At 38.1% G+C, this 25,728-nt stretch overlaps 1 protein-coding gene across 3 annotated transcripts in view; it reads right to left on the bottom strand.

Annotated features, from left to right (window-relative positions):
* PSMA8 (proteasome 20S subunit alpha 8) overlaps positions 1-19,685 on the bottom strand; it is a gene marked incomplete at its 5' end in the record, with an annotated part of 30,849 nt that extends 11,164 nt beyond the window's left edge. For 2 of the 3 annotated variants that reach the window (XM_081253000.1, XM_081253001.1), the window contains 3 exons: positions 165-289; positions 4,889-5,015; positions 19,584-19,685. In XM_081253000.1, the coding sequence (XP_081109126.1) occupies positions 165-289; positions 4,889-5,015; positions 19,584-19,685 (354 nt within the window). Of the gene's footprint in view, positions 1-164; positions 335-4,888; positions 5,016-19,583 lie in introns of all 3 variants that reach the window. The other variant, XM_081253002.1, reaches the window with a different exon arrangement.
* Between the last annotated feature and the right edge of the window lie 6,043 nt (positions 19,686-25,728).

Genomic DNA, 25,728 nt, shown 5'->3' with positions numbered 1-25,728 from the left:
ACTGGAATAAGAATGTGAGTTTGAAGTTAAGTGTGAGAAATAATAAGGAATTTAGGACGTTTTAATAGACTAAATGGTTGGAGTGACTGTAGTATTCCCATGACAGGACCCATAATGATAGAAAAGAAGAAAACTTGAAGAAATCTGTTGGAATACTGGCTTACCTGCTTTAAGGTTGCTATGAAGCGAGTTATATATTCTACAGTGACTGGGTCCTCAACTGTAAGCTTATGACTCTGGCACTCCACACGAGCTCTGCTTATTACTACTCTTGCATCAGCAGTCAGTCCTATAAAAGTAGTCAATATATTACAAAAAAAGGATGACATTTTTTCTTGTCAAAAGGGTTTTGGCCACCATGATATTTTTCTTGTAACATCCTTTGTTTTTTCCAATATATGTTCTTAATAAAGGATTTATAAAATAGACTATAACTCATCCTAAATTAGTTTCCTTCATTTGATCCATTCTTATTTACTTTTTAAAGAAAATTGTTTTAAAGAATAATGTTTAAACACTAATGTTGTCACCTATTTCCCAAAGATCAAAATGGTTTAATTCACAGGACAGTAAGTCCCCTACATACGAACGAGTTCTGTTCCGAAAGTGCATTCATAAGTCCAATTTGTTCCTAAGTCCAACAAAGTTAGCCTAGGTACCCAACGAACACAATTGGCTATAGAGTACTGTACTGTAATAGGTTTATAATACTTTTCACACAAATAATACATAAAAAACAAACACTAAAAATAAAGAAAACATTTTTAATCTTACAGTACAGTACCTTGAAAAGTACAGTAGTACAGTACAACAGCTGGCATACAGGGGCTGGCATCGAGTGAACAGGCAAGAAGAGTTACTGAGTGGAGGAGGCAGAGGAGGTGGGAGATGGTAGAGCTGAAGGAGCGTCAGCAATAGAAGACGGAGGGCAAGATGCAATTTCACTCACGCCTGACGTTGATGGCACAGGTTCTGCTTCCTTGCTGGATTCAATTCTATCTACATGCTTGAAAAAACGATCCAGTGATGTCTGGGTAGTAGCTCTTTTTTTCTCGTCATAGATGACATGGTAGCCTGGACTGCATTCTGAATGGCTGCTGCAACCTTCATGTACCATTCTATGTTCGGGTCCTGTCCTCAGAAACTAACAGCGCCTCGTCAAATAAAGAAAATCCCCTTGTCATTTCCTGCGTTGAGAATCTCTTCAGTTCTTCAGCAGTACCAGCTACATCACTGCTGCTTTTACCCTTGCTTCCGGATATCCTGGGCTTGAAATAAAGATACTGTTCTACTGTACTCTATACAGTACTGTAAAGTACATAAAAGCACAACCACTTGTAGAGGATGCACACACATGACAATGTACGCCAGACACGTGAACTAACTTATGTGATTGGACATGTGAAGACCTGTTTGCATCTTTGAAAGTTCTCAACTCGAAGGTTCGTATGTAGGGGACTTACTGTAGCTGGTTTGATTATTAGGTTTTATTAAATTAAAAAAAATCGTGGTCATATTTTTAAAAACTTTTTTGAGAAGATATCAGTGGCAGATTGTTCAAAGGTTGATGGTCTATCCTAATTCCAGAACCAAGATACTTATTACCTAAACCATGAAGTAAGCTGGATTTCTTCTTATGGAAACAATGAGTATTACTTCATTATCAAACAGAATTCAATCTGCATTCAGTGTAACTGTGACATGTCACTTCTCAGCTTTTTGTCTAAGATTAGGTGTTTGAAAATCAGAAATGTTAAAACAGAAAAAGAAGGGAATTCCCTGGTGGTCCAGTGTTTAGGACTCTGTGCTTCCACTGCCGATGGCCCGGGTTCAATCCCTGGTCGGGAAACTAAGATCCCACAAACCATGTGGCCAAAAAAGAGAAAGACAGAAAGAGAAAGAAAGAAAGAAAAAAACTTCATCTTGCTTTTGTCATACCAAAACATCATGTGATGAATTCTCAACACTTCTAATAAGGAGATAGAAGGTGTTTCTACCAAAAGAAAAACAAACTGACCAAAACCTTAAAATGGATTCTAATAATTACAAACATTTCTACTAAAGACTTTTTTGGCATTTGACCTTTCCGTCACCATTTTCTTTCTTCCTCCACTCTCTTAATATCACATTGCCCCCAAAATTCTTTCACAAAGTCTCTGAAACAGCCGTTTCCCACATAACCATCAGCCTTTTGCAGTCACAGGCTCTTGTTTCCCTTCCACACCATTTCAAAACGTGTTTCTACAAACCTGGAAGAACTGTCAGCTCCTGAAGACAGTTAACAGTAACCAACAATGAAGACGTTGTCAGAATATGCCGCTGTTAAGAACACTCTAACATTCATGAGTAGGGCGTGAATTATAATCAGATACTCAGTTAAAGAAGAGAAGCTGATTCTCTTCTCTTTGCAAAGGTTATCTGAGAGAAAGAAATGGGAACAGACTGACTTAGCCTACCCTATAGACTAAAAGCTTCACTCAGCTTAAAAATATGATCAGAAAGGAGATTTTGAAGTACAATTTTCCCCTTTACATTGTAAATATGGTCCAAAACTACAGAAAAATAAAAGTATCATATTTAGAAAGTAGTAATGTAACTACTTCAAGGAAAAAAATAAGTGATAAATTTGTCAAACCATACGAGTAACATAGTTGTGTATATGTGTCTGATTTTAACATAAGAACTAGCAATTATACAAATCAATACTAAATGGCTAGGAAAAAGAGAGCCACTTCTATTTAAAGATACATTGAAAAGTGCAAATTCACTTCCTTTATAAATAGACAACCTATAGAAGAAATGAGTCCTCAGTCTGTTGCTTTTAAATTTATACAACTTTAACTTGAAAATGCTATCATAATGTTATCTTTGCAAAGAACCAAATCTCGGGTCCATTGCTTTTTCTCTATTGTTTTCCTATTCTCTATTTTACATATCTCTGCTCTAATCTTTATTATTTCCTTCCTTCTGCTGCCTTTGGGTTTATAGTTTGTTCTTCTTTTACTAGTTCTTAATGTAAAGTTAGATTGCTAAATTGAAATCTTTCTGTTTTTTTTTTTTTTTTTTTTTTGCCATACGCGGGCCTCTCACTGTTGTGGCCTCTCCCGTTGCGGAGCACAGGCTCCGGACGCGCAGGCTCAGCAGCCATGGCTCACGGGCCCAGCCGCTCCGCGGCATGTGGGATCTTCCCGGACCGGGGCACGAACCCGCATCCCCTGCATCGGCAGGCGGACTCTCAACCACTGTGCCACCAGGGAAGCCCTCTTTTTTTTAATGTAAGCATTTATAGCTATAAATTTTCCTCTTAGCAATCCTTCTGCTGCATCCCGTAAGTTTTGTATGTTGTGTTTTCATTTTCGTTTGTCTCAAGATATTCTCTAATTTCTCTTGTGATTTCTTCTTTGATTCATGGGGGTTTTTTTAGGTGTACTCTTTAACTTCCACATATTGTATATTTTTCAATTTTTCTTCTGCTCTTGATTTCTAGTTTTATTCAATTTTGGTCAGAAAAAAAACTTTGTATGATTTCAACCTTTTAAAATTTATTAAGACTTGTTCTGTGGCAAAATGATTCCTTTTATAAGACAGTAAGGTAAAGGCTATGTGTTGCTCAATGAAGTTTTTAAACTTCAATACAAAATTTTTGTTTTGAAAAAACACAATTAGAAAAGGAGCAAAAAGAAAAAAAAGACAAGAAACATGTCTTGTTTGCTATACAGTGGCAAATAAACACATAAAAATATGTTCAACATCATTAGCTATGAGGCAAATGCAAATTAAATCCAACAAGAGATTTCACGACACACCTACACAAATGTCTAAAATAAAAAATAGTAACAACACCAAATGCTAATGAGGATGCAGAGAATATGAATCATTCATACATTGTGAGCAAGAATGCAAAACAGTACAGCCTCTCTGGAAAACAATTTGGCGGTCTTTTATTAGACTAAACATGCATTATTATATGACCCAGCAACTGTGCTCAAGCATTTATCCCAGAAAAATGAAAACCTACGTTCACGCAAAAACCTGTACACGAATGTTCACACCAGCTTTATTTGTAATAGGCAAAAATTGGAAATAATCCAAATGTCCTTTAATTGGTGAGTTGTTAGCAAAGTGTGGTATATCCTGTACCATGGAATACTATTCAGCAATAAAAAGCAATGGCGTAATGACGTATGCAGTAACTTGGATGAACTGCAAGGGAATTATGCTGAACAAGAAAAGCCAATATGAAAAGGTTATATACCACATGATTTTATTCATACAACATTCTCATGCAAAATTACACAGATAGAGAATAGATTAGTAGTTGCCAGATGTCAGACACAAGAAGGAGGAATAGCATGATATAGCCCTGTGATGACCAAAGAGTTGTATATCTTTATTTTGGTGATGGCTACATGAATGTACGCATGTTAAATATATTAAACCTACACACACACACACAAATGCATGCAAATGAATGCACGTAGAGCTGGTGAAATCTGGATAAGCTCTGTGGCTTATACCAATGTCAATTTACTGGTTTTTAAAGATGTTACCTTTGGAGGAAACTGGGTAAAGGGGACTTCCCTATGTTGTTTTGTAACTTCCTAAGTATAATTATTTCAAAGTAAAAAGTTTAAAAAGAAAACAGCTACCTAAAGTTATAATTAAGGTAATATATTTCTTTTAAAATTTATGTTTTATTAAAGCTCAGTATCAGAAATGCTGGTTTAGAGTTGTGATTTCCCCCAAAAATAAGGCATACTGTTTATGTTTAATAAGAAATGGAGTTTAGCTCTATATGTTGTATAAATATTGCATAACAGCTACAGAGGGGCCAACTGTTACCCTACTACACCAAGATACTCTATCATTATTGTAGGTCCCTAAGTACCTGCAAAAGCCATGCAGACATGGTCATCAAGGGCACAAATTTTCCTCACAGTTCTTTCACCTTGAAGCTTGGCAACAGATTTTTTTTCGACCCCAAGCACAACTATATCAGCACCTCGAATTCCAACCTGTTGAGTCATTAAAAAAACATAACGAGTTATCATTTTCAACACTAAAATCAAATTATTCTAACATATGACTTACGGAGAAAGGCTCTTCCTTAACCTTCAATAAAAATGAGAAAAGAAGACTTCTAAGAAAATAGATGCATAGGTATAGGCTTACTAGAAGTTCATTTCCCAAACTCAAAGCGAAGATAAATAGGTATAAACTAGAAGAATATACCACCAATGCTGAAACTACGTGAGTGTCCTAATCTCATACAGTACACCTAAAGAAGTACTATCTCAATAAAGAAAAAATTTAACCCAAATGAAAGAAGATGCTGGAAATACATGTGAATTCCTTATAGAATGGGTAGTACCAGTGCTGGTGGTAGGAGAAGTAGTATAGAAAGTCAAGTAGAAAAAATCCTGAAAGCTCTCCCATGAATCTCACAATTTGGAGGGATAAGGAATAGGGGCCATAAGTAGCCAAGAGAAAGACCAAATGCCCTCATGCTACATCAGTGATAAGGAAAACCTCAATGCAAACATGAATATAACAAGAAGAATCACTATTGCTCCACTCTCCATTCCTTCACTTGGGAAGGAAGTGGGAAAAAGTTTAAAGAATAATGTATAAGGGTAGTAGCTCTCAGATAGGGACTTCTGGGAAACATGACCCTTTTCTCAGGGGTTCAAGAGTAATCTATGAGAATTTTAATTCTGTATTACAATGGTAATGTAAATATTTTGAGAGGCATTTGTGTTTTATGATTGCCTTGTGACCAAGTGTGGTATTAGTACAGTTTTATACAATATAATTATGCAAAAAGGTGTGCTTGAATTAGTATTATTGAAGTAAAAATATAGAACAAGTTAAATATATAGAATTAGATCTGAGACTACATCTTCCAGTTAAGTAAAACACAGACAATTTGTCAAGGCTTTTGCTCTTATTGTTCCCTTACTTCAAGTCTGTCAGTTTATCCAATAGTCCTTCTCTTACCATTCTATCCAACATCAGCTACCCTCCCCCCACATCCCACCCTCACCTAATACACACATGTCAAACTTTACACCCTACAGGGAATATGCCTTTCTAGCAAGCCATGGGACATTATAACACTTTAACATATATTAGGAGTCAAAAAAAATCTCAATATTTTCCCAAAATTGAAATAAATCCAATTCAATTCATTGATCACAAGAGAACACAATATGTAGCTCTCACCTAAATAATTTTTGACTTGATAAAGTGATTAAAACTGTCAAAACAGACTATTTAGAAAATGTTTATAATGAAAATCCTAATATTAAAGTCTTCTGTGGATGAAATTAAGCTCAGAAGAAAATGCATAATCTCACTTTATAAAATCAAGTAAAAATTAAGAATTCATTCAAGAAGATCAAAAAGGAATAAAAATACTTAAGCTAAACTTAAGAGGTGAAGTAAGGCAAAAGCAGAAATTAATGGTTAGGGAGAAAACAATACAATTGATAAATAATAATAAGATTAAAAAAAAATTTTTTTTTAATTTTTGGCAGCACTGAGCAGCTTGCGGGATCTCAGTTCCCTGACCAAGGATTGAACCTGGACCACGGCAGTGAAAGCCCAGAATCCTAACCAATAGGCCACCAGTGGACTCCCCAAGATACGTTTTTTTTTTTTTTTTTTTTTTTTTTTTTTGCGGTAGGCGGGCCTCTCACTGTTGTGGCCTCTCCCCTTGCAGAGCACAGGCTCCGGATGCGCAGGCTCAGCAGCCATGGCTCACGGGCCCAGCCGCTCTGCGGCATGTGGGATCTTCCCAGACCGGGGCACGAACCCGTGTCCCCTGCATCGGCAGGCGGACTCTCAACCACTGCGCCACCAGGGAAGCCCAAGATACGTTTTTTAAAAGAAATAATTAAAAGCAGTATTTCAGTTAATATAGCCAAGAGGAGGAAAGGATAAAATAAATATATGCACACGTGAAAAAGTAGGAATTTAAAAATTCTAAGTTAATAAATTTGAAAACCTGACTGAAAAAAAGACGACAGATGAGAAAAATTAAAAATTGCTCATACTTACTCAAGAAAAGATAGAAGTCTCACTCTCACTAACCAACATGGGATAATTTCAGGAAAGAACTATTCCTCAAAAGCAAGTGTCAGACCTCGAAGGTTCATGGATAAATTCTTTCTAACCTTCTGTTATAGGTACTTCCTATGCTATTTAAATTATTCTATGGTGCAGATCAAAATTGAAATATTCCTAATGCTTTTTTAAAATTATTTTGATGGATTGATTTTTGGCTGCGCTGGGTCTTCGTTGCTGTGCGCAGGCTTTCTCTAGTTGCAGAGAGCGGGGGCTACACTTCATTGTGGTGTGTGGGCTTCTTATTGCTGTGGCTTCTTTTGTTCCGGAGCACGGGCTCTAGGCACCCGGGCTTCAGCAGTTGGAGCACGTGGGCTCATTATTTGTGGCGCATGGGCTTAGTTGCTCCGCAGCATGAGGGATCTTCCCGGACCAGGGATCGAACCCCTGTCCCCTGCATTGTCAGGTGGATTCTTAACCACTGCGCCACCAGGGAAGTCCCCCTAATGCTTTTAGGGAAAGCTATGTAACAATGTTAAAATCTGGCAAAAAGTACTAATGATTTTCACTTAGGAAACCTGATGCCCATTCAAAAAGATATTCATAAATAGAATCTAGAGGTACAGAAAAATAACAATATACCATAAATAGTATGGTTCATTCCAGGAGTTTTAGGAACATCAATAAAATTAAATCTTTAAATATAAATGTTACACTGGGTAAGTGGAGATCTGTTATTTTTGGCCTTCTGATAAGAACCGAACTTCAATTGTTCTTGAAAAAATACTGAGTCTTTAGGTGGGGCTATAATGTAACCCAGCCTAGCCAAATGATAAACCCTTAAGGTTTTACTGGAAGTGTTTGGAAGACAAGATAATTCCTTCTGCTGTACCTAGAGCTGGGAGCCTGAAGCCTAGGGCTCTCTGGGAGCCACCATGTAGAGATGTTATGTCTGAGGGTGAAAGTAATAGGGAGAGGAAGCAAGAGATAGAAGGGGAGAGAGAAGGAGAGAAAGGGAGGAAGAGACACACCAGTTCTGCTGACATTGTTTGATACCCTAGCAGCCATATAGTTGAACCTGAAAGCAAGGTTTACCGCTGCTGCCTTTGGATACTTGACTCAATAGATTTACTTTTTTTGCTTAAATTAGTTTGATTTGAATTTCTGATACCAGCAACTGAAACAGTACAAACTAAAACAATCAAATAGTAAAAGTAAAAAGTAAATGATAAAACTACAAAGATGTGATAAAATTCAACATCCATACCTAAATTAAAAATAACACTAGAAAAGCAGGAAGAAGATTATTTGTGAAAACTATTTCAAAGCTTGTTAAAAGTATCACAAACCAGCAGCCAGGTTCGTCTCAGAATATGAATCTCCGTCCATTCAACTGTTCAAGCCAAAAATCTGGTTGACATCCTTTATCATTCCTTCTTCTACACTATCCATTTCTAATCAATCACCAAGTTTCTGTCCATTTTACCTGCAAAAGCTATCCACTTCTTCCTATCACCACTCTAGTAAAAGCAACCATCATTTCTTGCCTGCACTACATACTACTGCATATCCTAATAGGTTTTCCAGTTTCTTCTCTTGCTCCCCACCTTCCTCCTTGCATCCTCACCCTTCACTGTACCCCCATCTAGTCTCCACAAAGCAGCCAGCATGAGCATTTAAAAACATCAACAAGGTCAGATTACTCTCCAGTTGAATATCCTTCCACTGCCCTTAGAAACTTTTTTCAGACTCCTTAGTCTTGCCAATAGAGCTGGGCATGATCTGACCCCTGCCTACTTCTACAATAGTATGTCACTGTTGTTAACCAAGCACCAGCTACACTACCTTCTTTCAAGACTTCTCAAACACAATTCTGTTTCCCTCCTCTGAGCCTTCACATGTGGTATTCCCACTGTCTGGAATGCTTCTCCTCTTATTTCAGGTCTCAATTTAAATCTCACCTCAAGGAGTCCTTCTGTATTATTCTCTAAACAACCTATCTGTTTGTGCAATCAACACATTTATAATTATCTATTCATTATACTTATCTCTCCAAATCGTTAAATTTATGAAGGTCAAAAAAACAGGCAAATCTAGATGGGGGATACTACTGAACAATTAATCCAGTCTCTTCAAAAAGTCCAAGGTGGGCTTCCCTGGTGGCGCAGTGGTTGAGAGTCTGCCTGCCAATGCAGGGGACCTGGGTTCGTGCCCCGGTCCGGGAAGATCCCACATGCTGTGGAGCGGCTAGGCCCGTGAGCCATGGCCGCTGAGCCTGCGCGTCCGGAGCCTGTGCTCCGCAACGGGAGAGGCCACAACAGTGAGAGGCCTGCGTACCGCAAAAAAAAAAAAAAAAGAAAAAAGTCCAAGGCATGAAAATAAAGGGGGATGCTGTTCAAGAATAAAAGAGATATCTAACAGCTTACTGCAATGCATGGACTTTAGATTCAGACTCAAACAAAAGAACTATAAAAAGATATTTTGTAAGCAATAAGGAAAATTAGAATGTAGACTATTATAAAATATTAAGGAGTTTTTGTTAATTTCATTGGGAGTGATCATGGTTTTAAAAAAACATCTTTTTGGGGACTTCCTTGGTGGTCCAGTGGGTAGGACTCCATGCTCCCAATGCAGGGGGCCCAGGTTCGATCCCTGGCTGGGGAACTAGATCCTGCACGCATGCCACAACAAAGAGTTCGCATGCCACAATGAAGAGTTCGCATGCCACAACTAAGAAGTCCGCATGCTGCAACTAAAGATCCTGCATGCTGCAACAAAGATCCCCTGTGCTGCAACTAAGACCCGGCACAGCCAAAGTAAATAAATAAATAATAAATAAGTATTAAAATAAATAAATAAAAATAAAAAACATCCTTTTTAATTGAGATAAATACTGAAATATTTACAGGGGAAATATCATAATATCTGGGATTTATTTTAAAATACTCCATTGAAAAATGAATTTCAACTTCAGCCTCACACCATATACAAAAATAAACTCAATATGGATCATAGAATTTGCCTGGGGACTTCCCTGGTGGTGCAGTAGTTAAGAATCCGCCTGCCAACGCAGGGTACATGGGTTCGAGCTCTGGTCCGGGAAGATCCCACATGCTGTGGAACAACTAAGCCCGTGTACCACAACTACTAAGCCTGCACTCTAGAGCCCAAGAGCCCACAACTACTGAGCCCACGTGTCACAAAAACTGAAGCCCTCGCACCTAAAGTCCATGCTCCACAATGAGAAGCCACTGCAATGAGAAATCCACGCACCACAACAAAGAGTAGCCCCTACTCACCACAACTAGAGAAAAGCCTGCACGCAGCAACGAAGACCCAACACAGCCAGAAAGAAAGAAAGAAAGAAAGGAAGGAAGGAAGGAAGGAAGGAAGGAAGGAAGGAAGGAAGGAAGGAAGGAAAGGAAGGAAGGAAGGAAGGAAGGAAGGAAGGAAGGAAGGAAGAAAGGAAGAAAGGAAGAAAGAAAGAAAGAAAGAAAGAAAGAAAAAGAAAAGAAAGAAAGAAAGAAAGAAAGAAAGAAAGAAAGAAAGAAAGAAAGAAAGAAAGAAAAAGAATTCGCCTGTGAAGCCATCATGTCCTGAACTTTTGTTTGTTGGAAGATTTTTAATCATAGTTTCAATTTCAGTACTTGTAATTTGTCTGTTCATATTTTCTATTTCTTCCTGGTTCATTCTTGGAAGGTTTTACCTTCTAAGAATTTCTTCTAGATTGTCCATTTTAATGGTGTATAGTTGCTTGTAGCAGTCTCTTATGAGCCTTTGTATTTCTGTGGTATCCATTGTAACTTCTCCTTTTTCATTTCTAATTTTATTAATTTGAGTCCTCTCCCTTTTTTTCTTGTTGAGTCTGGCTAAAGGTTTATCAATTTTGTTTATCTTCTCAAAGAACCAGCTTTTAGTTTCATTGATCTTTGCTATTGTTTTCTTTGTTTCTATTTCATTTATTTCTGCTCTGATCTTTATGATTTCTTTCCTTCTACTAATTTGGGTTTTCTTTTTTCTTCTCTAGTTGCTTTAGGTGTAAGGTTAGGTTGTTTATTTGAGATTTTTCTTGTTTCTTGAGGTAGGATTGTATTGCTATAAACTTCCCTCTTAGAACTGCTTTTGCTGCATCCCATAGGTTTTCATTGTCATTTATCTCTAGGGATTTTTTGATTTCCTCTTTGATTTCTTCAGTGATCCATTGGTTCTCTAGTAACATTGTTTAGCCTCCATGTGTGTGTGGTTTTTACAGTTTTTTTTTCTGTAATTGATTTCTTTTTTTTTTTTTTTGTGGTACGTGGGCCTCTCACTGTTGTGGCCTCTCCCGTTGCAGAGCACAGGCTCCGGACGCGCAGGCTCAGCGGCCATGGCTCACGGGCCCAGCCGCTCCGCGACATGTGGGATCCTCCCGGACCGGGGCACGAACCTGCGTCCCCTGCATCGGCAGGCGGACTCTCAACCACTGTGCCACCAGGGAAGCCCTGTAATTGATTTCTAATCTCAGAGCATTGTGGTTGGAAAAGATGCTTGACATGATTTCAATTTTCTTAAATTTATCGAGGCTTGATTTGTGACCCAAGATGTGATCTATCCTGGAGAATGTTCCATGTGCACTTGAGAAGTGTATTCTGCTGCTTTTGGGTGGAATTTCCTACAAATATCAATTAAGTCTATCTGGTCTAATGTGCCATTTAATGCTTGTGTTTCCTTACTAGTTTTCTGTCTGGATGATCTACACATTGGCATAAGTGGGGTGTTAAAGTCTCCCACTGTTATTGTGCTTCCCCTTTTATGGCTGTTAGCATTTGCCTTATATACTGAGGTGCTCCTATGTTGGGTGCACATATACATTTACAATTGTTATATCTTCTTCTTGGATTGATTCCTTGATCATTATTTAGTGTCCTTCCTTGTCTCTTGTAACAGTCTTTATTTTAAAGTTTATTTTGTCTGATATGAGTATTGCTACTCCAGCTTTGTTTTGAATTGCATTTGCATGGAAATGAAAATCATTTTTCCATCCCCTCACTTTCAGTTTGTATGTGTCCCTAGGTCTGAAGTGGGTCTCTTGTAGACAGCACATATATGGGTCTTGTTTTTGTATCCATTCAGCCAGTCTGTGTCTTTTGGTTGGAGCATTTAATCCATTTACATTTAAGGTAATCATCGATATGTATGTTCCTACTGCCATTTTCTTAATTGTTTTGGGCTTGTTTTTGTAGGTCTTTTTTTCCCCTTCCTCTTTTGTTCTCTTCTCTTGTGTTTCCCTCCTAGAGAAGTTCCTTTAGCATTTGTTGTAAAGCTGGTCTGATGGTGCTGAATACTCTTAGCTTTTGCTTGTCTGTAAAGCTTTTGATTTCTCCGTCGAATCTGAATGACAGCCTTGCTGGGTAGAATATTCTTCACTGCAGGTTTTTCCTGTTCACTTTAAATATATCATGCCATTCCCTTCTGGCCTGCAGAGTTTCTGCTGAAAAACCAGCTGATAACCTTATGGGGATTCCCTTGTATATTATTTGTTGCTTTTCCCTTGTTGCTTTTAATATTTTTCTTTGTATTTAATTTTTGTTAGAAATATATGCAATGCTATGAATTTGCATGTCACCGTTGAGCAGGGGCCACACTAATCTTCTCTGTATCATTCCAATTTTAGTATATGTACTGCCAAAGTGAGCACTTAATATGGATCATAGACTCAAATGTAAAACTATAAACTCTTAAAAAAAAAAGGAGAAAATTTTTGGGATCTAGGCAAAGAGTTCTTCTACTGACACCAAAAGCATGAACCATAAAAAGGAAAAAAAATTATAAATTTGGCCTCATTAAAATTACAAACTTTTGCTCTATGGATGTCCATGTGAAGAGGATGAAAAGACAAGGTACAGAGTGAGAGAAAATATTTGCAAACCACTTAACTGACAAAGTACCAGAATCTAGAATATATAAAGAACTGTCAAAACTCAACAGTAAAAAAACTAAACAGTCTAGTTAGAAAATGGACAAAAGACATGAAAGACATTTCACTGAAGAAGATATACAGATGGCAAATAAGCACATGAAAATATGTTCAACATTATTAGCCATTAATGGCTAATTTAATTAAAACCACACTTAGGTATCACTACACACTTATCAGAATGGCTAAAATGAAAGACAGTAACACCAAATGCTGGCAAGGATGTGTAGAAACTGGATCACTAACATATTGCTGGTAGGAATGTAAAATGGTACAGCCACTCTGGGAAACAATTTGGCAGCTTCTTATAAAACATGCAATTACCATACAATCTAGTAATTGTACACTTGGGAGGTTTATATCAGAGAAATAAAAACTTACATTCATACAAAAACCTGCTATGAATGCAGCTTTATTCATAACAGCTCCAAACTGGAAACAACTCAAATGTTCTCCAACACATGAATAGTTAAACACTGTGGTACATCCATACCATGGAACACTACTTGCAATAATATGCAACAACTTGGATGAATCTCAAGGGAAGAAACCATATTCCAAAAGGTTTCATATTGTATGATGCCATTTAAATAACCTTTTGAAGTTAAAACAAATCAACCTCAACATTCTCTCCAGGCTTTTTCTCACCAACATTTAAAGGTATGCTGAAGTCTCTCTTATCTTAAACAAAATCTTAAAGACCACTTCATTTCAATTCTGCCTCTCTCTCTCAACTTCAAGGCCAAATACTGTCATCAACTCTTAGCTTATAGTAACCTGCTTTCTACCCCACTCCTCCCAGTGTTTAGCCAAGGTAGACTACACATAGGGTCATTAAGGTCCCTTAAGGTTGCAGTCTACCCTAGTCTACATAGTCTATAGTCTAAATTTTGTCTTCTCTAGTGAAGAAGAGTTCTCAAGAACACTCATTTACTTGACCTTCAACATAGTTTTTTTTTTTTTTTTTTTTTTTTTTTTGCGGTACGCGGGCCTCTCACTGTTGTGGCCTCTCCCGTTGCGGAGCACAGGCTCCGGACGCGCACGCTCAGCAGCCATGGCTCACGGGCCCAGCCACTCAGCGGCATGTGGGATCCTCCCGGACCGGGGCACGAACCCGTGTCCCCTGCATCGGCAGGCGGACTCCCAACCACTGCGCCACCAGGGAAGCCCCAACATAGGTTTTAAGTAAGGGAGAGAAAGGATACACTTCAAAATACCAGTAACTATCTCCAGCCCAGATCAATATCCTGAGTTCCAAATGTGTATATTCAGCTGCCTCACCGTCTCTGTGGATCAGGAATCTGGAAACAGTTTAGCAAAGTTCTCTGGCTCAGGGTCTCTCAGAAAGCTGCAACCAAGTTGTCCCCCGGGACTGCACTCATCTCAAGGTTCATGGGGGAGAGTCCATTTACAAGTTCACTCGCATGGTTGTTAACAAGATTCAGTTCCTTGCGGATTGTTGGACTAAGGACCTCAGTTCCATACTGGGTTTTGCTCCATACTGGGTTTTTAACAGAAGCTTCCCTCAGTTCCTTGCTACACAGGACCCTCCAAATGACCAATCACAACATGCCAACTGTGTTCCACCAGAGTAAACAAATGAGAGAGTGAGTGAGGATGAACAAAACGCAAGTCACCATCTGTAACCTAATATCTGAAGTGATGTTCCATCACTTTTGCCTATCCCATTCCTTAGAAGCAAGTCACTAGGTTCAGCCTACATCCAGGCGAGAGGGTTACTTAAGGGCATGAACACCAGAAGGTGGGGATCATTAGAGGCCATTTTAGAGGCTGCCTACTACAGATTCCATAAGCATCTCAGTCTCAAAAAGTCCAAACCTCAGTTATCTTCTCCTCATACTTAGTGCTTCATATTCCCTAAAAAAATGGCAGTGCCATATACTAAGAGGCTAAATCCAGAAATGGAGGCACCCTCTCTAACTCCTCCCTCTTCAGTACCTCCTCTTCTCCTTCCCCACCCCCAGTGCCAGCCAAATAATCATCAAATGTATCAACTATGCTGCTTAAGTTTCTCCAGAATCTGCCTTATTTCCATTTTTGCCCCAACCCTAGTGAGAACTATTATCATCTTTCATCTAGACTACTTCCATAGACTCCCATGTATTCTCCCTGCTTCCAGCCTTGATTTCATCTAATCCACTGACCACGATGCAGTCTGAGAAGTCTTTGAAAAATTAAAATATGAAGAAAAAAGAAAAGAAAATCTGAATGTGGCATTCCTCTACTTAAAACCTGTATTGGTAGGAAACATTTCTCACTAGGCAAACCAAGACAACACAGAGGTGGGTTAGGGACAAAAGGATCTAGGGACTATAATATTTACTTCTGCATATCAGCCTTCCTGCTCTCTTGATGCAGAGAGGCTTTATCTGTACAGAAAAAAAGATGGCCACCAGCAACCTTGGACTCATATCCCAACAGTTCTCCCAGAGGAAAAAAGCTACCACTATCTCTAGCTAGAAAAGTCCCGAGGATGGACTTATATTGGCCAGATTTCTGTCACTTGCTCATCGCAGGAGGACAGAAACTATAAATGATTCTGCTCGGGTCATGTGAGTACCTCTTTGGTGGGACAAATGCAGTCTGTTATTAGAAAGACAGAACAGCAATAGCCACATCAAAACCCTTCAAGGCTTCTTATTCCTTTAAAAGTATTCCGTGATCTGGCTCCTGTATCTAGCTTCATCTCTTCCCATTTTCCCACTGCTTCAGCAATCCCGAATGCCTTCCAGTTTGTGAACCATAGTCATATTTTCCTTCTTGGTCTTCCCATATGCTATTTCTTTTCTCTAAAATACTCTTCTCTTTCCCCTCCCACTTTTTCACCTGGCTAACTTTCATCTTTCAGGTGTCTACTTAAATATTACATACATCTTCATGGGGACCTAACACCTAGAGTTCCCACAATGCCTCATATTCTCTCATTATGATACTCAGATAGGCCTTGTTAGGACTATCTACCCATAGTCATCTAACATTCCTGCTAGAGAGTAAGCTCTCTGAGGCTATTGACTGAGTCTATTTTGTCCACTGTGAAATCCTAGGACCTAGCACCACATTTGGCAGATGTAAGTGTTCAACAAAAATGTCTTGAAATAATAAATGAAAGTGCTGGAAGAAATACAGACCAAATTGAAGGAAAAGGAGAAAACAAAGGGATAGTAAAGAATAATACCTACCATTTATTAAGTACTTGCTGTGAACCAGACACTGCGCAAGATGCTGAACATGTATTATTGCCTCATTCATTTATCACATCAACACTATGAAGCAGGCACTATTTCGAGGCCTATTTTACTATTAAAAAAACCCCTGAAGCTTAGAGAAGTTAATTGCTTTACATGATACATATCTAGCTTCCACACTCATGATGTTGACAGATAAGTAATATACAAAATTTATGAAATAAATTGCATGGTGCAATGCAAAGAGCAGGGGCTTTGGAACTAGAAAGACTTAAGTGAGAATACGGGCTCTATCACTTTCTGGTTGGGTACCTTCTCCAAGCTATGGAAGCATCCTAATCATGGTTTCCACATACACTAAAAAGGGGATTAAATACTGTTCTTAACGTTAGATAATGTACATGAAATACATGGTATCAAATAGGTATTACTTAAATGGTAGTTTACGTCCTTCCTAGTTCATCCACTATATATCTTTTTTTTTTTTCTTTTTTTTTTTTTTTTGCGGTACGCGGGCCTCTCACTGTTGTGGCCTCTCCCGTTGTGGAGCACAGGCTCCGGACGCGCAGGCCCAGCGGCCATGGCTCACGGGCCCAGCTGCTCCGCGGCATGTGGGATCTTCCTGGACCGGGGCACGAACCCGTGTCCCCTGCATCGGCAGGCAGGCTCTCAACCACTGCGCCACCAGGGAAGCCCCATCCACTATATATCTTGCAGTAGAAGCACAAAAGGAATTACACCATCTAGATTCTCAAAGATCTTACTATCCAGTTGGTGTGAGAAGACTATTAAGCATACCTGAAGTTAAAGAGAATATGAGGCTAAATAGTAAATACTCTACACTGCTCTGTGGTACAGATGATAAATTCAGAAGAAGAAAGAGATCCATGATGACTAGACTGGATCAGAAACAGGGCCACAAAGGAAAGAAATGTGCAGAGACTCTTAGAGGATAAGTAAGATGGAGAGTGACAGAGAGGTGTTTTCTACTCTCCCCACCTACAAGGCAGAAAGCATATATTGGTAAAACCATGAAACTGCTCCCTTAATTAAAGAGCATGGATGTGGATCGTGTAAGATTTTCATGGCCAGACTGTGGAGCTGAGATTTGATAAAGTAGGAAATATGGAGCTAATAACAGTTTGGGGTCAGGGAAAGGACAGAATGAAGAAGGATAATAAACCTTAGCCTTTTCATGGGAATATTGTGAAGGATTCATTTTTTTCTTCCCTTAAAAGAAAGTATTACCTCTTCGAAATGTTATTCAAACGTATTTTTCATTTATATAAAAGGGAACTAAAGCAAAAAGAAAACAGGCCTCTTGCCTCACTTCATGCTGTAAGATAATCATCAAGAAATAAGCAGAACGGGCTTCCCTGGTGGCGCAGTGGTTGAGAGTCCGCCTTCCGATGCAGGGGACACGGGTTCGTGCCCCGGTCCGGGAAGATCCCACATGCCGCGGAGCGGCTAGGCCTCTGAGCCGTGGCCCCTGAGCCATGGCCGCTGAGCCTGCGCGTCCGGAGCCTGTGCTCCTCAACGGGAGAGGCCAGAACAGTGAGAGGCCCGTGTACCGAAAAAAAAAAAAAAAAAACCAGAAAAAAAGAAAGAAGCAGAACCCAAGGACTCTAATTGTAGCCCATATAACTTTTTGTATTACCAAATAATATCGTATCTACATACTGGTCACAGCTGGCCAACCTCAGCTTATTTATAACTCATCATATCAACTGTCATTTATAGACAGAATATTTCGTGACATATTTTAATAAACAAGTGCCACTGTAAACTTTACCCCACATGAAAGGTCATAGTGCCCTCAAGGAAACACAATGAATAACTCCATACAAAGATGCAAATTATAATTTCAGAATCCTGAGACAAAACTGTCTCATCCTTCCAATGTGTCTTTAAAAATACCCACTATAGGTATTTTTATATCCTTACCCTTTTACAGTTCATTACAAAGAAACCATCAATCAGTTTTATAGCATTCTTAAAACATTTTAAATAGCCAATGTGGTTTCTTATTACACCTCAGTCTTCTCCCATTACTCCCTTTATTTTAGGTTCTAAAACTCGGGCATTATTTTCTAACCATATGCTTCATGGCATGCGGGGGATTATATAATTTTTGTTTTTATCAAAATGGTACCCTTTTGGTTTAAGCTACATCAGGCTTTTCTTAAATTTACAATTCCAAAAGAATTACTTACAAAACAGAAGTAAAACTAGAGGGCCCAATTAAATAGAAAAATACTTTAAAAAATGGTAAGATTCTTTCTAGTGTTATTTTTTTAACCACTTTACATTTGATAGATTTATGATAAAAGTGAATTACTTCCTTTCATAACTAAGTTTGTATGGAAAGTGAGAGAAAATACAGATACTACTAGACTTAGAAACGCACTGCGTATTGTCATAGCTAGTGTCTCAATTTCCAAGATACACAACAAACATGCTCATGAAATCTGAAAGATTTTAAAAAATTGCACCCTCCTGAATTCAAAGGCTAGGATCTGGACGATTTGGGGTAATATATCTTTGGTCACCAGGGCACTTTTGTCCTTTTAAATTTTTATAAATCACCAAGATTATTAAATATAATTAAAACTTGGCAGGAGCATTACTGCTGCCCTGAATGTTTTAACGTTTTTCAGAAATGTGGATATATCAATTTAAAGGAGGGTATAATCTCTCAAGGAATTCCAGTATTATTTAAAAACCAAACCAAAAGAAGTGGAAATGGCAAAAGAGTGGAGATTCTTGGGCTTAAAGCCTCTAGAAGGCTGCTAAATATTCAGGAGTAAATTTTTGGACAATTATTTTTAAAAGGTGAAAGTGTTGGAGTAGATTAGCATTTTCAACCATTCCCTCAACAAAGATTTAATTTTACATCGATTTAAGCCACATTTCAGGGACAGCCATGTTTGATTTTTACTGTAATTATTACTTTTCCATGTGTCTGCCAAATCCTGAGGAAGTGGGCAGTGTGCATTCAGGCAGGCTGTTACAGGCTGAAAGAAGCCTTTTCTTTCTTTACTGTCAGACACAGCATTAATATCTCTTCTACAGTCAAGGCTACAACACACACACATACACACACCCTAGTTAAACGTTTACAGCGACTGTTAAAGGCAGTTGCACAACGGAAACCTATGAAATCTACCAACTTTTAACTCCACCGCTTCCATCCCACATTTCAGAACAGCATCTTCCTCAATAAAGGAAAGAGGCAATTTTCACACGTGGGAGACTCTTTTCTTGTTCCCCTACACTGAGTGATGCGCTGGGGCAAAGGGGTAAGGAAGGCCTGACACAGGGCAGAGAACGGTGGTCAAGAAGAGTTGCTCGCTCACCACGGTGGATCCTTTCTTTACCGCTTTCTGGGCATATTCCACTTGTAATAGGTGTCCGTCCGGGGAGAAGACAGTGATTGCCCGGTCATACTGAGACGCCATTGGCGCAGGGCTACCACAATATCCGCTGTGAGTCCCACACTGCCTCAGTCGAGGGGGCAGTGGCGTCGCACCTGCGGCCACATGCTACCCGGAAGTGCTTGCGCATGCTCAAGACGCCGTCGGAAGTGATCACGGGGACAGCTCAGGGGTCCTCGTGGACTTCCGCTGGTTCGAGGCTGTGCGTGTGAGTCGACTGTGTTCCTCTGCTATCCTTAGTGCCTGGCGCGTGTGTCCCAATTTTCCCATGCTGGTGTTGCTCCAGGAGTGGGGTTATTAAAATGACCCTCAGAGATTAGGGCTTAATAGTGAGAACTTCAAAGATCAGGTATTTTTGTTTTCGCAAACCTATTAGAGAACCAGTGGTAAGTTAATTTTCAACCTCTTATTTTTGGATTCAAATTCTAAAATGTCCTTCTCTCTCTTTCTCTTCCCCTCCATCCTTCGTTATCTTACATTATTTTAACCCAAAGAAATAAGTTATAATTTTCGAATTTTCACTTGTCCTTGCACTTGCTCGCACTCTTTCTCTCTTTTCATTTCTTTTGTCCATTTCTGCCTTGTGATCAAATAGAACAAATGAGCAAATAGTCCATCAAACTAATGTTTATAATAGGAATTAAGATAATACTATTTTAACCAAAGAAATTTTCTAAAAGCCCAAATTATGCTAACTTGAAAGATATCTGCAAATTTAACTGTTCTATGAAATCTGTATAATCTGGTACAACATTACTACCTGTGAAACAACTCTTGTCTCTTTGTCCTCATCAATAAAATGGGAATATTTAAAAATTGGTAGAAAAGTGTTCGTCTTAGGTTTAATGTATTTATAGGTATAAATAACTTAAAATGGTGCCTAGTGGATAGTAATAGCCAGGTAAGTTTAAGTATTGTTATTACTTTCCATGTTTGTTGTTTTCCATCGGGGAGGATCTTAAGTTTGGTGAAACCAGCCTTAACTAAAAAAAGAAAAAAGGGTACCCACAAAAGAGGAGAACTCCATACCCTCAATTCCAAACACTTAATTCAGAGTTTTAGTTAACTAGTAAAAGCAATTTGTATTTAGCCCCCCATGCCCCCCATCTTTTTCTTTAATATTAGAAACTCTTGAAAAGTCTGGTTTTACTAAAAAAGAAAAAAGTTCCTAACCAAACCAATTCACTCTAACGTTTCAAGGGTTTCTGAAATTTACAATGTTATGGTAAACCAACATTTGCAAGAAGCTGTTACTTAAAAAGTGTCTTGGTGTCCTTGTTGAATAATATGATTTTTTCTTTTTCTTTTTACATGATTATAGATCACAAGAAATTTCAAAAATAGTGCAGAGAGGTCCCCTGTACCTTTCACCCAGCTGCCCCCAATGGTAATATTTTAACATAACTATAGTACAACATCAAAACCGGGAAAATGACATTGGTACAAACTTATTCAACTTTTACCAGTTTTACATGTACTCATTTGTGTATGTGTGCATAGTTTTATGCAATTTATCATGTGTAGATTGGTATACGCACTACCACAATCAAATACAGAACTGTTCCATGACCACAAAGGTCCCTTGTGCTGTTCACTTACAGTCATACCCATCCTACTCCCCTCCCCCAACCCTGGAAACCACAAATCTGTTCTTCATCTCTATAATTTTGTCGTTTCAAAAATTTTATATAAATAAAATCATACAGTATGTAACTTTTTATTTTAAGATAATTGTAGATTCACAGGAAGTTACAATGATAATACAGAATGGTCTCCTGTACCCTTCACTTAGTTTACCCAATATGTTACATTTTATTGACTATAGTACAATATCAGAACCAGGAAATTGACATTGGTAGAAAATATGTATATAGCTTTGATTGAGAGACATTTTGAAAGTGTTATGATGTATTTTAGCATTTATTTCACAAATATGATAGCATTAAAATGTTGACAAGGATTAATTGACACATTTGGGATTCACATTGACACTGCAGCTTAACAGTGTGGCTTTGGGCAGGTATATTTCACTTCACAAAAAACTAGTTTCCTGATCTGTAAAACAAGGGTAATAATACTTACTTCATAAGCTTGTTGTGAAGAGCAAATGACATAATGTGTTAGTGCACATAGGGCAGTGCCTGACACAGATAAGCACTTGAAAAATGTTAACTATTGTTACTAATCATTGAGTTAACTAAAAAGATTATTCTGTAAGAGAGATTAGGAAAGTAAAAATGTAGCATGAACCCATTTATATATTTTTAACATGTATATATGTGTAAATATACATTTTTAAGTATAGAGACAAAAAAAAAAAAAGAGTGAAAGAACATACACCAATTTGACGAAAGTGGTTTTCTTTGCAGGAGGCCGGGGATTGGAAAGAGAATGGGGAGACATGGTAAGGAAAGAGAAGTTACTGTTCTAAACTTTATATGTATAACTGTATTATTTAAAAATTTTTACAGCAAGCATAGTTTATACTTAAAAACAACATTGAGAAAGTTTAATGCTTAGAGGCTTCCAGCAATGACAGCCTTGATGGTTTGAGCCAAATATCCTATTGAGAACAATTAGAAATATTGAGCAAAATACTTTTTTAAAATTATGTATGCTGACTCCAACTAGGGTTTGTGGTGCCAAGATTCAAAAGAGAAGGAAAACTCGTAGAGAGTAAGCCTAGCATCTTCCCTTGGAGGTATTTGCCTATTTCCAAAGCACTCACTAGATGAGAAGAAGTAAAGGAGACCTTTGATAAACAAAAACTGGAGTTCAAAGTCTGTTACGGTATAGAGGTCATGAAAAACACCTAGGCTTTTGTTTGGGACTCAGGGGGCCACAGCCCCGAAGTAAGAGTGAAACAAAAATAGACCTGTTCTCACAGGGACTAACATTGAGCTTTGAATCATCTCAATCCATGATTGGAATAAAGCAGTGTTTCTCAGACTGTGGTTCAGAGATCTTGGAGGTACCCAGAAACCTTTCAAGGGATTCACAATGTCAAGCCTATAGTGATTACACTAAAACAGTATTTGCCCTTTCACGGTGTGGATATTTACATTCACAGTGCAAAAGAAATGGGTAAAACTGCTAGAGCCTTAGAATAAATCAAGGCAGTAGTACCAAACTGTGCTAGTAAACACTGTATTTTTTTTACCACTAAACACCTATGGAAAAAGCCAATTTCATTTTAGAATATCATTGAATAAGCAGTAAATTATTAATTCTATTAAATCTTGTCTCTTGAGTACCTGTCTTTTTAATATTCAGAATGACATAATGGGCAGTACTCATAAAGCACCTTTGCTGCCTTCAAAGTAAGATAGTTAGCTTGAGAAAAAGCACTTTTTAAAATACTTGAGTTGCTAACCAAACCAGCCCCCTTTCTTGTGGAACACCATTTATACTTGAAAGAATGACTGACACACTGTGGTTATTCAGAGTTATAATTTGGGCAGGCATTTCTTGAAAATGAACAAAATTAGCCTGTCATTTCAAAAAAACAACAGTATGTGTTTCAAAAGATAAAATTCAAGCTTTTAAGCAAAAATTAGAATTTTGGAAGACTTGTATACATCACCATGAACTTGACAACTTTCCCATAATTAAAAACTTTACTTGGACTTCCCTGGTGGCGCGGTGGTTAAGAATCCGCCTGCCAATGCAGGGGACACGGGTTCGATCCCTGGTCCGGGAGGATCCCACATGGCGCAGAGCAACTAAGCCTGTGTGCCACAACTACTGAGCCTGTGCTCTAGAGCCCACGAGCCACAACTATTGAGCCCGCGTGCCACAACTACTGAAGCCTGCACGCCCAGAGCCCGTGCTCTGCAACAAGAGAAGGTACCGCAATGAGAAGCCTGCGCACCTCAACGAAAGAGTAGCCCCCGCTCGCCACAACTAGAGAAAGCCTGTGCGCAGCAGCGAAGACCCAACACAGCCCAAAATAAGTAAATGATATAAATTTTTAAAAAATTAAAAACTTGACTGGGACTTCCCTGGTGGCGCAGTGGTTAAGAATCTGCCTGCCAATGCAGAGGATACAGGTTTGAACCCTGGTCCAGGAAGATCCCACATGCCGCGGAGCAACTAAGCCCCAGCACCACAACTACTGAGCCTGTGCTCTAGAGCCCTCGAGCCACAACTACTGAGCCCATGCACCACAACTACTGAAGCCCACGTGCCTAGAGCCCACGCTCCTCAACAAGAGAAGCCACTGAAAGGAGAAGCCCATGCACCTCAATGACGAGTAGCCTGCGCTTGCCGCATCTAGAGAAAGCCCGCGCACACCAACAAAGACCCAATGCAGCCATAAATAAATAAATAAAATTTATTTTAGAAAACAGACATTCAAATTGCTGTAGACCAATGGATTTTAATGTAATAATCAAAGTTCACTTGTAGGATTCTAAATTGTGTTTCAACCAACTTTAAGAAACTATCACCTTTTGAGCTCTGGTCTAGTATCAAAGGAGACCCAGTGATTGAAATTCACTGAATGATTGCTGTGCAGTGATTTAAAAAGGCTATAAAAAATACTCTATTTTGTAATACCTATCTTTGTGAGTTTTTTCCCTATATTACAACCAAAATAACATATTGGAACAGTTTGCATGTAGAAAGAGATATAAGAATACAACTATATTTTATTAAGCCAGACATGAATGAGATTTACAATCTCATTCTTCTCACTAATTTTTCAAATTTGGGAAAATATAGTTTTTTTAATAGAAATATATAAAACATATCAATATGTAATGAATTTACTATTTTAAATGAATTAATAAGTAAAATGTTTTAATTTCTTATATGATCAATATTGATAGATATAACCCACATAAACAAAAGCTCTTTGAGATCTTCAGTAATTTTTAAGAGGGTAAAGTGTTCCTAAGGCCAAAAAGTTGGGAAGCACTGGGATAAAGCATTGCTAGTGCCCCTAGATGATTAGCTACCTGCCAGAAGCAAAAGTAAATCCTTTGTAGAGGAAGATAAGATCATGCAGAAGCTCAACTAATTACCACACTTTCTCATCTGCAATATCATGTACTCAATCAAAAATAACCGGGCACACACAAAAAATGGTGTGACCAAAGAACAAGAGAAACAGCAGACAATATAGGATCTAGATAATGGAGTTATCAGATGCAGATTTCTAAAACAAATAAGATAATTATATTTAAGGGGTTAAAGACAAGATCAAGATTTTCAGCAGGGACTAGAACTATCAATAAAGCACATATTGGAAATTGTAGTATTGAAAACTAAATTAACTACATTAATTGAGATTAAGAGTTCAATAAATGGATTTAAAATCAGAGTAGATACAGTTGAAGAGAGAAGTGGAGAACTAGAAGATAGTTTTATATGTATATAAAATCTCCATATCTTGGAACTTCAAAATTTTCTCTGTGAATTACTAGTAAGAATGATTAAAAATAAAAACTAATGGATGCACCGAAAAAAAAATACAAACAAACAAAAAAACCCCTCCATATCAAAGCAGAGAGAGGTAAAAGGATAGAGAACACTGAAAAAGAATTTAAAACATTTTGGATATGCTGAAAAACCTAATGTTTTTATAGTTTCAGTACCAGAACAATAGCAGATAGAAAAATAGGGCAGAAACATGTAAAGATAGTTTGTTTAGAAATTTTCAAAACTGACAAAAGCATCAAGCAACAGATTCAGGAAAAACTATTACAACAAGCAGGATAAATGAAAGAAATTCAGCTTAGAAAACCTATAATAAACCTGCATGTATGTATTGGCCACTTCATTACTGTGCAGTCTTTAAATCTTTTGTCCATGTTTGTTAATAGGGTTGTTTGTCTTCTTACTGAGTTGTAAGGGTTCTTTAAATATTCTAGATACAGGTTCTTTGTTTTCATACATTTTCTCATGGAGTATAGCTTGCCTTTACATTTTCTTATAATCCTTTGAAGAGCAGATTTTTAAATTTTATTGAAATCCAATTTATCACTCTTTCTCTTATGCTTCTTGCTTTTGGCTATGTCTAAGAAACATTTAACCTAAGGTCATGAAGATTTTCTCCAATTTTTTG

The sequence above is a fragment of the Mesoplodon bidens genome, assembly GCF_964165515.1.
Source record: "Mesoplodon bidens genome assembly, chromosome: 13".
NCBI lineage: Eukaryota > Metazoa > Chordata > Mammalia > Artiodactyla > Ziphiidae > Mesoplodon > Mesoplodon bidens.
Note: the sequence above shows the minus strand (reverse complement) of the source record. Positions and strands in the feature narration are given on the sequence as shown.